This window comes from Poecilia mexicana, unplaced genomic scaffold, assembly GCF_051168715.1.
Source record: "Poecilia mexicana isolate PSO_F unplaced genomic scaffold, ASM5116871v1 scaffold_16, whole genome shotgun sequence".
NCBI lineage: Eukaryota > Metazoa > Chordata > Actinopteri > Cyprinodontiformes > Poeciliidae > Poecilia > Poecilia mexicana.
Genome location: NW_028263385.1, coordinates 24,612,310 through 24,629,321, shown reverse-complemented (window position 1 = coordinate 24,629,321; position 17,012 = coordinate 24,612,310). Strand labels below are relative to the sequence as shown.

Sequence of the window (17,012 nt, the reverse complement as noted above, 5' to 3'; positions counted from 1 at the left end):
TGGAGAGGTACTGTGGGTCCTAGTCAGACTTTTCACTGTCACTGGCATTTTTTCTTGAGCCAAAAAGCTAACTAGATTTGCTTAACAGGGGAACTTGAGTAAATCATCTTTCTAAACAGAATGAGCATGTCATAGTTCAAATCCTAAAATTAAAGAAGCCGATGACGTGCATCACACAGGGCCGCCGTTCAGAACGCTACATAAGAAAAGAAAGAGGCTCTGCCCTCCCTCTGCAGATCCTGAGTACAGACCAGGAGAGAGACCAGAGACAGAAACGTCATCCAGACGGAGCGGGTACCTGCAGCCTGTAAGCCGTCGCCTCCCTGGGATCAGTCGTCATGTCGTCGTCGATGTATGTTGAGTACCGAGGCCTTCTCCTGCCTCCTGTGGCCCACAACGCAGAGAGCCTGGAGTTTGCCCAAAATTTTTCAGTGGAAGACTCTGATGTGTTTGCGGTGACATATCCCAAGTCAGGTAGAATAAACCAGTTCTTGTTTCTTTCTGTAGTTTAAATGCTTAAATCGTTGGTGTAGTCAATGCTCCACCCTATTATATATAAATAAATGTCATTGATGAAGTAAGATGTCATATCAGAGTTAGAGTAGCTGTTATGTTTGTTGTTCCTATCAGAGTGATGACAAGGGTAATTCTCAGAAAACATGATTCCATTCTTCAGGTTACAAGAAAAACTTTTAAAATATCATTTTGTGGCTTGTCGAGTTCAGACAACAGAAGATTGAATTGCCTTTTTTCCTGCTCTTTTAACGAAGAGTTTTTTTTTTTCTTCCTACTCCTGAAATGCAAGACACAAAATTTACATCTGCAACATATAAATGCATCAAGGATTCTGGACAAACCTGATGTTCACTAGTGACAAGGGTGTACACTTTGGTTTATTAATTATTTTCACAAACAACAAAATAGACTCCATGCCCATTTAAAGGAATTTTATTTGATTTTTGTGTTTGAGCTCTTATTGCAACCTGACACCTTTGCTTCATGGATGAATGTTCAGTTTTATCAGCCACAGTTCAAAGCCTTTTATGCTTAAAAAAAATAGGATTTTTCATTCAAGCATGAATTATAATCTTATTTTTGCATTCTCCCAAGTGTTTTTTTTAAGCTGCATTTTTGAGTTTAGTTTCTGTTGCGTTTTTGGGAAACCATAAAACTCTGCTTGATTGAAGAGTCTGGCACAATCATAAGATGTCGGCTTAGTTTGTGTCTGAATGTGTTTGTTTACTCTGGGCAGATACCGGTTATACCTGTTTCCATGACGGTTTGTCTATTTTGGAAAATCAGTCACTCCATCACTCCCTTCATCAACCGCAGTTTTACCTTTCAGATTATCATACTAGCTGACGTTGGGATCAGACACAAACTACATATTCTGAAACAATAAACTCCATGTTCCTCAAAGTCATTAAGAAACTGTCGCAGTGGTTTTTGGAACATGTTATTTCACTCACATTTAAATGTGAGGAAATTAAGTTGATTTTGGAAAACATCAATCTCCTTTAACTCGCTGAAATATGTGTTCCTCTGCTGATGCGCTCTCCATCTGAATAGCTACTAAAACTGTCAATTGTTATATGTTGAGATCCACATTCCAACAAATCTTCACCAGTCAGAGTAATTAGGATTATTAGATTATCAGCAGGCTGGAATGCAGCAATTTTGAATAATTGCAACAAAAAAAAATTGTCACATTGGAGTCATGTGGAGTGAGTAAAACTGTTGGTTTCTGAATGTCCAGCTTGAAGCAGGAATGCTGAATAAAGGCTGATCACAGAAGAAGACCATGAATAAACCATAAGTTAATTTTTAGTCAAGGTAAACAAGTTGAACATGCAAAGTTAAAAGTTAAAGTTAAAAGTTAAAAAATCATATAAAAGGTCTACTAAGTGAAAATCATTCAGTGAGGCCTCAATTGCATATTTGCTCCGCCTCTCCTAATTATTCATTCTGCAACCTGTTAATGCAACATATCTCAGTCAGTTCTTCCCTGTTTGGATGCTCTTGGTTCATCTCACCCTGCCTGGGACTCACATGGGGCTTTTAGAATCCAACAATGAGCTCACTGTGAGAACGGACTGCTTAGTTATGCAACACACACACACACACACACACACACATACACACATGCACACACAGTGGAATGCACAGAGAAACAAATACTCCCATGCATGTGAGGTATAACCAGTAGACAGCACATTAAAGGTGCAAACTCGCATATTGGAGCATAGTGGCCTTGCAGATTGTCCACATGGGAGCATCAGAACTGGAATGCACATTTATGTTTTGCAGAGCTTTGGTGAAGCTGCTTTCTTTTACATCTCAACTTTCATCTGCACTGCACTGTGGGGAAAATGACTCAGCTGGTCAGCCACAGGTTGTCTGTGGTCCGCCATCATTGTTCCATGTAAAATGACAATCATTTGCACATATCACCACTCCTCTAAGGTCTAAATTATGTCAAAATTATATTCAACTACCATTCAATCCAGTGTTGTTAAGTAAGTGCTGTTACTAATTAAACATTTACATAAACTTTTCTAATTGCATGATTATCCATGCACACTGCACTCATGCACCACTCAGAATCAACACAATTTAACTTGAAATGCTGCAACACGGATCCAATAATTCATAATTTCATGCTGAATTCATCGGATGGTTCACTCACTTTGGATTCTCATTTGCTCTCTGATTAATTTGGGCAATAATTATTTAACTATTTTGTGGCACTCAGACAGCAGTGACATTTATTTTCTGGATACTCAGATGATTTTTTTTTTTTTTTAATGAAAAACAAATAAACAAGACAGTGGTGTCAAAGAAAGGGAATGTTCCTGTAACCATAGTGTGGAACACTATGAATTCGACACCAATGATCTCAGCGTACATGCACCATTCAGCATGAAAGCCACACATACTTTAGAGACATGACAGCACTTTATGTGCCAGAAACATCCCCCTTAACTTTGCCCTGCTCAGGGTGACATTGTTGTTCTTATCAGATTGATGACATGCTAATGCTCAGAAAACATGGTTCCATTCTTCCTATGAAGTTTCAGGTTACAAGCAAAACTTTTGAAATATCATTTTGCGGCATGTCGAGTTCAGACAACAGAAGATTGAATTGCCTGCCTTCTCCATTGTTCCACATCTTTCTCAGTAGAGCGTCTGTAAGAATGGCACTATGCTTTCAGAGGAGTCGGACGCAGATGTTTGCCGCCTGTGCATGGTTTTCACCTCTGTGGAAGATTCTTCTGTTTTAAATAAATGGACTATCCTCGACAATAATTTCAATTTAAAGAAGTAATCTCTCAGAAAGAGTGCCAGTGTCTTACTGAATCGTATCTTGACCACGGCTGCACTGAGGTTGACTTGTGCGTTTTAGAACATATAGTTATGAATTACATTTTTTAATCCATTTGATTAACAATTTATTTTTATTTTGGGTTGTTTACATTCTGCTCTGAGTGGGATCAGGTTAACAGCCAACTTGGTGGCTCACATTTTAACTAATGTTCTGCAGATCACTAAATGCGGGAAAACAAGAAGCAAAAATAGTAGCTAGTGTGCAAGTTAAGCAACTTCCTTAAAACCCGTCTTAGAACTTGTGAAAGATCAAGAAGTGTTGTGCTGCAGTGAAACACGATTCAAAATCTGGTCAATTATTCAATTAGGGAAATGCAAACTGACTTCGGTTCATTTATATTTTATGTTTATTTTAAAATATCTATTTCTTTTTATTATTACAGCTTTCCCCCGAAGTATGTGATGTGAATTTGCGCAGACTACACAGCAATTTACCTTCAAGGGGTTTATGCAAATGTGTTCTCAAATTACTTTTATGCCCTCTAGTAAAAAAAAAAAAGTTTTACTCCGACTTTAAAACATTTGAGTGTGATAGGATAAATGCAGCAAAAATAAACAGCAGAAAATCCTCTAAGTTTCATAAAATTTCAACAACTTTATTTCCGCACTATTATTTTTTTCAGGACAAAAACACTTTATATGTGGAAAATAAATATTTGAGAAATGCATAGCAACGAAGAAAATGGTAAAAAAAAAAAAAAAAAAAAAAAAAACACACCATCTTTTTAAATAGAAAATTGAAGCAGACCAGGTTGCCATGTTCCCGCGAGAGGGGCTGGAAGTCTCGGCAGGGGAGACGAGCGCTTCGGTCAGTTCACTGCTCCGCACTAACAAGTGGTTTGGTAGTGACTCGGTTTCTGCAGCATAATGTCTTCTTCCGAGGAGCTTTACCTGGAGTATCAGGGACTTCTGTTTCCCAGAGAGACTCACTCTGCAGAGAGTTTGAAGTTTGCGCAGGAATTCACTCTGAAAGATGATGATGTTCTCGCGGTTACGTACCCGAAGTCAGGTCAGTTTAGTTAAAGATAATACTTTTTTTTCCCCTCACGGGTGGATACATTACTGAAACTAACGCTAAATCACATCGAGATCAGCTGTTCCAAAAATCATTAGTAACGACGCATGCTTTAACAGCACCGAGAATGCATTAATGTCTGTTCTCATATTAAGCCGGAATAAAAATGGACTTTGAACACTTTGTGAACTACACAAACCTTGCATTGTAGGTTTGCAACAGCGACAGTGTTGCAGTGGACTGGCTTTTACGATAAGACTTGTCATTTCCAGTAAATAGCCGAACTTTACATATTTTTTCCAAGTTGCATGAAACTTAAGTATTTTATTGGGATCCTTTATGCGATAAACCAACACATGGCGGGTCGTGTGAAGTGGAAGTGAATATTATGTACGGCTTTAATCATTTTGTGCAAATAATAAGCTGAAAAGTAGCAGTATTATTTGTCGAATATCCCTAAATAAAATCAAGTTAAACCAATCGCCTTTAGAAATCACGCAAGTTATTGTAGTCCAGGCACGTGCAGAGTGGGGGTCTGGGGGTGCTTGAAGTGCCCTTTTGGTCAAATTTTATTTTATTTTATTTTATTTTTTGTATTGTTATTTTCTAAGCCCTCTTCTGAGACATAATAATATGTACTAAAATTATTTAATTTTTGTTGGGGATTTTTTTGTACAACATAATAAGCCCTCCGGTCACCTTGTTACCTTTGTTCTTTTGCCCATGACGCATGAAGCAAATGCCTCTTGCGCAGTGTCAGTGTTTTTATACTGATATGTTTTTTGCCAAGATGTTCAGGGGAGATGTTATCTGGAAGAGATTGCTGAGATCCTCATCTCGGATGGAAGAATCTGACATTGTGTGTGTTCTGTACAAATCTGGAAAAAAAAAATGTCAACAAGTTAGCTAAAAAGGGAAAATGATCCAGGGAGTCCTGTCAGCTGGTGTCCGTAGCAAACATTGGACTGAAATGATGACTGCACAGTACATCACCCTGCACATGGTGAAACATGCTGCTAGCAGTACTGCTGGGATCCTTTTCAAGAACCGTGACAGGGCAGCTGATTTGCATAGATGCAATAATGGATAAATGCCAGGTAATACTGGGAAAAGAACCAGCATCTAAATGTAACTTCGAGTGAAGTAAGTTGTGCTTCACAATGGCAAGAAATCCTGTCGCTGCATGCTGGAATAAAATGAGGGGCTTGAACAGTATGAAGTTATTTGGCAATTAATGAAGTACTGAAGCAAAAATATGCTTGCCTTGAGGATTTTTTTTTTTTAATTAACTCATTTGAATCATTTCAGGAGTTCCTAAAGGGAACAACGTGAAACTTTGAAAGATTGGGACTCGTGAGGATCCTTCCTGATTCCTTTGCCGTCCTTTTTGGAGCAGTTCAACTTTTCATTATGATATAAATCTCAGGCCTGTGTTTCACTTAACACCTCCGATGTATGTGAGCCCTTATTGCATGTAAACTGAGAAAAACTATTATGAGATTTTTATTGGAATATGTCAGGGAAAAGGTGTAACCTTGTAATCCTCCCTAATAGTACATGTAAAGCTTCAGGATTTCCCTTGTGCACCCTCTCAATCTATAGTTGTTATCTATAGATAACAACTATTTATAGTTGTTATCTATAGATAACAACTATAGATAACAACTATAGTTGTTATCTATAGATAACAACTATAAAAGTTGTTATCTATAAATAGTTGTTATCTATAAATAGTTATAAATAGTTGTTATCTATTTATAACAACTATAGATTGAGAGGGTGCACAAGGGAAATCCTGAAGCTTTACATGTACTATTAGGGAGGATTACAAGGTTACACCTTTAGTTGTTATCTATAGATGGAAAAAAAACAAATTTTAGATTTCCATTTAAAGGATCTACAAGACTTTTAAGCATCCACAGCTCCATAAGAGCGTCATCCAGGCTAAGGAATAAATTTATACTTCGATGGAAATCACACAACTACAATTATTTGTTAATACTAAGAGTTTGTTACAGAAAAATAAATTAAAGAGAGCACTTTGTGCAGCTTCTTTTTTACCCTTGTGTGCTCACATTAGTATGATGTTTGGCCCCAAACTGATGCAGAAAGTTAAAAAAAAAACACAAAAAAAACCCAGCTCATTTCCCCTTTGTTTCTCAATAAGTCTGAGTCAACACCCAGTTAAAAACAATCCAACAACAACAAAAAAGGAAATGCTGACTTCCACTGAAGTGTCTCATTTGTCTTTGTAGGGACGATCTGGATGCAGGAGATCCTCCCGCTGGTGCTAAGTGGTGGAGATCTGACTCGCGTCCAAACGGTCGTGAACTGGGACCGGGCCCCGTGGCTGGAGGAGACCAGGCTGGCGAAGGTCGTGGACAAGCTGCCGTCGCCACGTGCGCTCGTCACACACTTTCCCTACAGCTTCATGCCGCCTTCCTTCCACACGTCCAAAGCCAAAGTAAGTGGGTGGAGACTCGGTCAGATATGTCCAGGCTCTTCTTGAGAATATAGACAGCGCTGCATGTGTTTGTCTCCTGCAGGTGGTCTACGTAATGAGGAACCCAAAAGACATCCTGGTGTCTTCATATTACTTCCACCAGATGGCCGCCTTCCTGGAGGATCCAGGGACTTTTGAGGAGTTCATGGAAAAATTCCTGCATGGTCCAAGTCAGAGAATCCAAAAATTATTCAAATTCCTCAAGGAGTTTGGTGTTTTCTTTCCCATGTAGCCTGTGTTAATATTTCAGTCTATCAATATTAAGAAGCTAGTTTATCAGTTGAAGTGTCGAGGTAGTTTTGCTCTCATGATGGGATCCTAATTGTGTGATCTGCTTTACTACATCAAGATTTCATTATTCATAAATAATGGTATAAATAACATTTGACATGACATGATTATAATAAAATTTTAACAAAGGCTAAAGGATAAATTATACATTTCTCGAGATTCTTCCAGAAGGTTTCCAGGGTGTTTTTGTCATGCTGCATCTATTTTAAGCTGCATGAAAAAAAATTATATATATATTTTTTTTAATTCTGTGATCATGTATTGATTTATTTATTTTTTGTCTGCAGTCGTCTTTGGGAAATGGACAGACCATGTAAAGAGCTGGAGAAATGCAGAGCTGGGAGACAGGATACTTTTCATCACTTATGAGGAAATGGTTCAGGTAATTTTAAGAGTTTATGTAATCTTTGGCTAGTTTAGACTTCCTGTTTTAAACTATGTTGTACTGCATGTGTTATCTTTAGCCTTCCTGTTTGCCCCTTTGTTTTTACGGAAAAACTATTTTTGTTCACAAATGTCATCTAAAGACCGAAAAACACTTATAGGTTTCCCATAAACCATTTATAGTAGCACTGACTTGTGGTAACTCTCTTCCATTCATATAAGTTTCAGTAGCTTTTTTTTTTTTTTTTCAATCCCTTCACAATAAAAGTCAGGTACATAAGTGTCTTATGGGAAGACACCTATGTGCCTTCTCAACATGTTTCCGACTAGGGAGTTGGAAACATGTTGCATGTTATTTGTGTAAATTAAAAGACATCCTGATGAAACCGGCTCTCTTCCTTTTTTGTTGGGCTTCATGTTATGTGTGATTATGAACCTAATGTACTTTACAAATATTACAAATATTTAAATTATAAATCTTTTAAACTGTTCCACATGTCACTTTAAAGCCAGAAATTTCAATGTATTTTATTGGGGTTACATGTGCTGGGCCAACATAAAGTTGTGCCTAAATGTGAAGTGAAATAATAATAAAAAAAAAAGATAAGCAGAGAGATTACAAGAGGAAAGAGTTTGTACCCATATTTTATCATAACCGTGTTCATGATCGAGCATCGTCTCTCGTTCAGGACCTGCCCGCCTCCATCAGGCGCATTTCTGACTTCTTGCACAAGAATCTGAGTGAAGAAGTCATTCAGAAGATAGCGAAGCATTGCTCTTTCCAGAGCATGAAGGCCAACACCATGTCCAACTTCAGCCTCTGCCCTAAGGAGTACATGGACAACGACAAGTCTCACTTCCTGAGGAAAGGTCAGTTTGTTTTTTTTTACGTCTGTCTACTGATCACATGAGATTTGTTTTCCTGTCAACGAGTCAGTGTTTGTTTCACTCTTTCACCGATGTGTTGTTTTGCGACAGGGATCGCAGGAGACTGGAAAAACCACTTCAACTCAGACCATCTGGCCCGATTTAAGTCTGTGATCACTAAAGAGCTGGAGGGAGAGAACTTCTCTCTGCCGTGGAGCTTGGACTGATCCACGCATGAAAATTCAAGTAAGAAGAAACAAAATCAAGGCATCGACTGTTAGTTTAGGACGCGTTTGTGCTATTTGTACAATTCAAAATGATTTAGATTTAATGTGAGTAATGTGAAAGATTCAGACAGTAACTTGTGCCTTTACATGTATTTAATTATTGATCGATTGTTGGAAGAGTTTAATTAGAGTATTTGTTTTTTTTAGTTTGAATAATAAGCAGACATTTCTATGGGAAAGGGGCACTTATAGTATAGATCACCTACTTTTGAACTAACTGCAGAATAACATAATTTATTTGAGTGCAAATTTTATCTGTATAACTAAGATCAATGTGCAAATAATATAACTGTAAAAAGAAAACATTTAAGGGAAACACAATGTATTCAAGTCAACAAAAACTTAAAACATTTCTCATTTCAAGCCAGAAGTTTTTATATACAACATAAAGGACATCTTTTTTTCCCCTACTTTCTTATATTAAATGCACTACAATTATTTTGTAGTCGCTTTTGGCTACCAAAGGTTTTCCTATTTACTAAATGCCAGAATAATGAGATATTTTGTTTCCTGTTCCCTTCAAACTCAGAGGGCTCAGCAAAACATGATCCTGTTATTTAGTAGCTTTATCTTTAAGCTCTCTGACTTTCATGGGGTTTTAGTCCATTCTTCCTCACAGAGCTGCTGTGAGCTTTTCACTTTGAGTTTTGAAGAAAGACTTAAAAACATCCTCTTAAGGAAATATTCGTCTCATCATTCTGGCCTTGATGAAATAGAAAGAAAGTTGTTAATACCTACTAACATAAAAAAGGAAAAGTGTAATCTCATACAAAGTTAGACTGAAAAAAAAAATGATTACATGTTTTTAATGATGTTTAAATTCCTTTATTGACAATATCCTGTTAAAGTTTACTTCAAATAAATTCATATCGACATTTACAGTTCCAGTTCTTGTCATCTTCTTTGCTGGGATACAAAATTTAATCACCTGATTTAAGTAGAATCTGATTTTTTTTTTATTACTGTAAATTCTTTCCTATTTGCAATGTTTCCATAAATAATATTTAGGTGTTTTTCTAACCACGAGCATCTCCTAAGAGTAAAGGATCCTTTTTGTTTGGTTGTTTGGTTGTTTTCTATGCAATAATGAGTATATAATGATCAGAATGAAGAAGATATGCTGCATAATTTGATATAATTACAAAGGGGTGTTGCACAGTTCCCATTTAGTGCAAAGACATAAATATTGTTGGTTTCTGCAGAATGAAAGTTGAAAAAAATGCATATCTCTTTTTCCACACCAAGCAGATCAGGTTATTGGCAAACATGGAGGGCAGAGCTGAACTCAGGCCTCTGTACTAAACCAAATCTATGACAGTATTTGCATCTCATAAAAGAGCAACACAACATGCAGGTCAGCTGTGAATATGACGATTGTTCAACACGTACATTTGTTTCCTTTTGGACTGATGCAAATAGTGAATTTGAATTCGTAAAAGCTGTGAAAATGGAGCCGGCGTGTAACATTTAGTGTTTCTCACGGTAGCTGTCGCAGAATTTAAATAAATGTTGAGTTGCTGCTGAGAGCGAGGGATCAAAGTTACGTCAGCTTAGAGCGAGAAACGTCCCGCTACAGTAAGAGAAGTGAATTTAACCTGAAACAGGAGATTTCTTGATTAAAGATTTAGAGTCCATTATTGGTCTGATTAGTTGGTAATCAGTTGGCTAAAAATCTCTGGTAACACTTTATTTGAAGGGGGGTTAATAAGACTGACATGACACTGTCATAAACATGACATAACATCTGTCATAAACATGACATAACATCTGTCATAAACATGACATAACATCTGTCATAAACATGACATAACATCTGTCAGGAACATGAATAAGCCTTCATGAATATTTATGACTGTTGTCATAAAGCGTCATTTGGTAAATCATGACACTTTTAATACAAAGTTGACATTATTCAAAATGTCTTTATGACAACTTGACATTAACCAGGAAATCATTACTGATATAAATTTGTTATAAAAGAATTAATGATTGCACTTTAAAAATTAGATAACTTTATGTTATTAAAGGTAAAGTTTAAACAGTAATGATTTCTTGGTTAATGTCAAGTTGTCATAATCGCCATTTAACATTGAAATTGTTGCAATAATAAGTAATGAAAACTATGCCAATCAGACCCAGAGCAAGTTATCTCCCGTTTGCCCACAGCAGCCATATTTACTGAGTGATTCCTCAGTTTTTGTACCAATTAAATTGACAAAGGAGATAAATATTGTTGTGTACTTAATCAGAGGCTACTTCTTTAGGAATGTTTAGGAGATAAATGTGTAGCTACGTCTTTATCATCCAGTGGAAAAGTTGATATTCCCAGACATTTTTATCATTTGATCTGCAAGAATGTGTTTGTTTACAAGTAGGAATCCTGATCTGAAAGCATTCTGGGTAACAGAAACAAGTTATATAAAAATGTAAAAAAAAAAAAAAAAAAAACGAGGTTGGAATCTGACTTTTTTTTTTTTTACATGAACTTTAGTGGTAACATAAACCTATGGCAGATAAATATGTTTATTGCCTGATGACTCATCAAGCATAGCACTAATACTTTGGACCCATTGAGGCGAGCTGAGTAAACAATGCCTGCAGACGAAACTATTAAACAGAACAAAAGGGGCTTGTGTATATAAAGGTCATGCAGTCAGTGGAGAACTGGCTGGATTTCACTACAGGAAAACGACCCACAGCACCAGAGGTGTTCTAACAAGGAAGAGGACCAAGTAAGAAAACCCAACCCCATCTTTGCAGATCTGCAAAGATGAACAGATGTTCAGCTACAATAACACTCAAAAAGGGAATATAGGAATGTTTAGACGCCGCATCTGTTTTCACTTGGATCCCCTAAATCCACACTGAGTTTCACACATCAGTTTCTTCATGTTGTGATGGGTTTTCTACATAAGGATTCCTAACTAACAAACATACTGACTTCTCTTTTTATACAGATTTCAGAACATGACTGAGGTCATTTTGAACTCAACGAACATGTTTTTAAAACAAGAAAAAACCCAGCAACATGGAAAGCACTGAGGAGAAATAGGAATTAATCAGGTCAAATGCTAAACAGATCATTAACTTTTGTGAATGAATACACTTTTCATCGTCACTGCAAGTAGGTACATGAATTTTTGCCGTGCTGTGCCTGAACGAAGATGTCCATCACCTGAATAAATACAGTTACACTAAAACTTTAAATGTACATATACAGTCAGTCACAGTTTAACCAGAGTTTTAAAAATCTGTATGAGTATTTATCTCGATATTTTTTCACCTAAAAATGAGTAGAAAATAACTGCAACTCAATAAATATTATTAATTAAGACTTAGAGTAATTTTTTTTCCTCTCTAAAGTTCTGCTTCCATACTGGATAGACGAAATATTAAACTAGTCCAACGAATCTAAATCCTGCCTACATTTTCTTTCCATTAGATATGAAAGTTACAGCATAATTGCAAAATCAGGAAGACGGTTTTAAGACATTTCTCACATTTCACATGATAACATGAGAGATATCGTAAATATATGTAGATGTTAATTTGAACTCTACGCTTCTCTTTATTAGTGTGTTGGTTAATACAAGCCGTGCAGCAGAGAGCAGTTCACTCCCTTTAACTCTGTGTGAATCACTCCTGTCAAATTGCCCAGTTGCTTAGAGCTGAAATGGATTTACAACCACGCCTGTCACAAAAACAAAAATAAAACAATAGTGATGCAAAGATCAACTTTGATGCAAAAGCAAATCTGCTGCTTGCCGTCGTCCAATCATGTAATTAAGGAAACTGTAGAGCGGGAAGGGCCTGTAGCATCTCTGTAACACTGAAACTGAAACACTGAGGTGAAAATAGAGAACTGAGTGGTTTTGAAGCGCAGCAGAAGTGTAAAAGCTAATGGGCGCGCTGCAGCCCTCACACGCTGTGTCATTGAGTCATGATGTTTTCATCACTTATCTCATAGTTGCTCTAGTCAGTTTGTCCAGACAAGCTCAGACAAGCAGATGTGCATTCTTCATCCTGGCTGTCAAATAACAAACATGTGAGAATGACAGGTGGAAACAACTCAGAGAGTAATTCTGTCATTTGGAAATGTGCTGGAAATTAGCTCAAAAGTTGCTCTTCTATTTAAGTATTTTATGCCAGATTTGTGTTGGAGGATGTTTACCAGGATATTCATCAGTATTGATGATTAATATTAGAACAAAGTGGAGATGATTATGTGGTATAGCATAGTATTAACAGCACACCGCGCTGTTTCTTGTCATATTACTGTGGCCTTCAAAACACACATACACACACACACACAAAAACAATACAAATAAAACATGCCCCAGAAACTAAAGCCAAACAGATTCAAGCATGCCTCTGCATACAAGTCGATGACTAACGGAGGCCAGCGGGGAGAGATTTTCCCTCTGCAAGAAAGTCAGTCACACACTGACAGCATTCAGAGACGCACAAAACAATTACTGATCTCAATCTAAGCCATTCTCTCAGCCGCCTGTTTCTGCGTATAGCCTTTGTCCTTTGAATGCAACTAATGCGGCCAGCAGAGGGCAGCAAAGCGACATTAGTGATTTTTCAAATCAGATCCTTTCAGGTTACAGAAACAGACGAGGTCAAAGACAAAAGCTGCACTATCTACAGTTTTTTAAACTTCCAAGAAGCGTATTTGTGGAAGTGTTAATTTGGGGAGTTGGAAGATTCCCAGCAACAGCTTCTCTTAACACACTTTTTATTGTTTCCCTGAGTTCGCATGACGGCGTAAAACAAATCGTGTCAGTAGAGTTAGGATTAATCTGCAGGATTTTTCACCCAGCTTCTGTCTGTGTTCATCTGATGAGCATAAGAAACATAACACAGTTTTTATGAAAACATTTAGACAGAAGAAACATTTACTTTCAGATTTTTGATATAAAATGTACAGGAAATGGATAAATAAATAATTTTTGTTTAAGCTTTTAATTTAGAAAAATTGCTTTAGAAACACATATTTTCAAGAAAGACTTCATTCATCAAAACCAATAAACAATATATATGACTATTTTTTTTTTTTTTTTTACATTAAATCAATTTGATTCGGTGCGAGTATAAAAAACTAAAGATTAATGCTAAGAACATAAGATAAAATCTGCTGATTTCAAGAGACACAATGAATTTCATGTTTGAGTTTATACAATCTAATATTTTAAATAATATTTATTTTACTGGGTATTTTTTTGTTTTGTCTAGAATTTCTAAACGGATTGTTTCCTTTCTTAGTTCACATAAACTTCAGTGAGTCTAATTCAGTGGATTCATATATTCATCCAACATGTTGTCTAAACTTGTAAAGTCTGTGTTAACCTTATTTTTTTTTTTACCCTTTTAATTAAAGTTTTTATTTTATTTTATTTAAATGATGCAGTTTAAACCAAAGATGTCCTCATCTGATCCCTGGCATCTGATCAACTCAATATATTTTTTTTTTTTTCCTTGAGTAAACTAGCTCTCAGTATATTTTGTTGGTCCACTGTGTGTCATTACATCAGCATCCAGCATTAAGTTCATGGAGCTGCAGGACGACTTTTTTTCCATCAGTTTTGTATACTGAAGGTATACAAAACTTCAGTATACAAGTATACATGCAGTTTCCAGAACTGGGAACTGCATGGAAATATATTATTACAAATCATCACAGTGGCCGAGTCGTGTAAACATGCAAACTGCATGAAAACATTGTGAGCAGCAGCAAAGAGTATGGTTTCTTGTTTCCTTTGTGTTTGTTTTTACATATATTGTCGATTTCTGCTTGTTGTATGTGGTTTGTTTTGTATCTGACCGACATCATTGATCTGACTATTGCTATGAAGCTTACGTTAGTATTTTGTGTTATTGCTAAATAAATTCAGTTTAGTTTCATGTAAATACCAGTCATGATTAAAAATGTGGAGTTCAAACATTTTATTTTCTTATTCTGTAAAGATTTTCTGAGCTCAGAAGATTGCTTTTAAAAACATTATGTTTTCATTTTGGCATGAACTACAGCCTCCTGTGAGCACAACTGCTGAGTGACTCAAGTGCAGAGAAATCATCTAAGTGTCAGACATGTTCCCAAAATTATCTCCCAAAACGTTGTGATTTTTAAATATGAATTTCCCAAATATTAATACAACTCATTTGATAACGTCTTGTGAGTGTTATATGACGCACAATATTTGCAAAACCAATTTGCTAAAAAAAAAAAGTAAAATATTTAGAAAAGATGGGGCCCTGGGCTCCTGCCCCTGTGAGCGCTTTCTAATGTCTGACCCAGACTGAGTTCAGAGTCATTTTATGTTTGAGAGTAAGTAGTTCTAAACACTGCATTTAAACAACAGAGAAGAAGAAAATATACAAAATTATACAGCTGCACATATTATAATGGTTGATGAAAGAGAAATCTAAAGTAGAAACACAAAAGTAAAGCATGGCAGTGGGTGGGTTTACGTAAGGAGGTGGTGGTGGTGGAGGGTGGAGGCCCCCAGAGTTCTGACACCACTTCAATTACATGTTGGCCTTTTGTACTGAAAGGAGGGTGAGTGTGTGTGTGCGTGTGCGTGCATGCGTGCGTGTATTTGTGAAGCCAGACGTCGCTCTTCTGGACACCCACCTCGCTGCCGCCTGGCACCCAGCGGTCCTCCCCTGGGCTGCCCACAGGATGCCCGCTTGCTTTGATTTCCTCCTCATCACACACACACACACACACACTCACACATACACACACACAGACACACTATAGAAGATAGTCTGAAATCCCTCAGAAGATCTTGTAATCTTTTTCTTATTTCGTTAGATTCTGGCAATCAGCAAGCAAAACCTTTTCAAGTCTGCTGACTTCCACCGCCCAAAGCAATTCTCACATTTCCAGAATCTGGCTTCAGTGAGGACAGGAACATCTTCTGCAGTGTGTGGAATTGGCTGATAAGTTATCAAAACTGTCGTCCAAATCTCTGATGTCCTGTGCCACAACTTTGTTTCACTGTGTGTCTGCGTTGCTGTTCACCATCACCCTGTCCGCTGGCTTTATGTGTGAAAGCCTCCACAGGCTTCCTGAAAATAAGAAATAGGCTGTTTTGTGTCAGATCTTTGACACAAAATAATGCATTCTTAATGCATTCTTCAAAACTAAAGAGGCATTTCATTTCAATATTATTCCGAACTTTAATCAAGATTTATTTGCCAAACTTTACCTTATAGATTTGTCAGCCATAAGCTCTTATCTCCAAATTGTCCTGACTCCCAGCCTGCCTTAAGATAGATATTTTTATCAGGATATTGTACAAAATTTGTACAAAAAAGTGGAAAACATATATATATAGTTGGGTGGACTACAAAAAAAAAAAAACTCATCAAAGAAACCAGTTGAGCTTTTATTTGCTTTTATATTTCAGTGATTCTTGAGAATAGGGACAAAATGGGTTTTAATTTTCCCATATTTTTTTTAAATTATTTCTCAACGTATGCAAATATGACAAATAATGTTTAGAAAATATGAAGATGCTAAGGTACAGGCTCCCAGTTGCGAATTTTAAAAAAAAAATTACATTTTTAATCGACCTGACCCAAAACTTTGTCATCACCATCTGACAAAAATAAATCTAAAATGATTTTTAAAATACCCCATTAGTGATATTTTTACTCAATTTACAGACAAATGCTTCTCAAGAAATAAAATAAATATTATTTAAAACAAAAAACAAGAAAAAGTCCATCTGATGGAGTTGACAGTGCATGACGGAGTTGACACAGAACTGAAGGTGGCGACAAACTAGTGAGTAAAATGACAAACTTGGTACATGTGTATGGAAGTAAATATGTGCCATCAGAATTTGAATAAAAAATGCATCCGAATTCAATTTTTTTTTAAATTCAGTGTCATTATTTGTACATGTTTGCAATTTTCATATGTTAAAAAAATTCACATTCCTATTTCAAAGATAAAATTTTCAATATATATTTTTTCAGTGTTAAAAAAAATTCAGCATATAAAAAAATTCAACTTTTAAAAATTCAAATGCAATATTTTCAGTGTCCTAAAAATTCAACTTGCTCAAATTCGCCGTCTCAAATTCAGCGTCTAAAAATTCGCTGTACAAAAATGGCAAGGTTACTTCAGGTCACAGACATTAGCAATCGTTGTCAGATTTCAACACCCAGCCAATCACATGACGCAGGTGTCATAGTGAAGAAATACCAGCATCACCGAGGCTAGCGACCATGGAGGCGAATGCAAACCCAACCCCAACGGTGAGTC

The 17,012-nt window shown here is 36.6% G+C and overlaps 1 protein-coding gene across 2 annotated transcripts; it reads left to right on the top strand.

Moving 5' to 3' along the window:
- Positions 1-233: 233 nt before the first annotated feature.
- On the top strand, positions 234-9,612 carry sult2st3 (sulfotransferase family 2, cytosolic sulfotransferase 3). 2 transcript variants are annotated; one of them, XM_088014286.1, is made up of 6 exons: positions 234-474; positions 6,655-6,863; positions 6,946-7,072; positions 7,481-7,575; positions 8,267-8,447; positions 8,556-9,612. In XM_088014286.1, the coding sequence occupies exons 1-6, from the start codon at positions 339-341 to the stop codon at positions 8,669-8,671; spliced, it is 864 nt and encodes a 287-aa protein (XP_087870412.1). In that variant the 5' UTR covers positions 234-338; the 3' UTR covers positions 8,672-9,612. The 2 variants fall into 2 exon arrangements, with proteins under 2 accessions (XP_087870412.1, XP_087870411.1); XM_088014285.1 differs by lacking the exon at positions 234-474 and adding an exon at positions 4,177-4,393.
- The last annotated feature ends 7,400 nt before the right edge of the window (positions 9,613-17,012 follow it).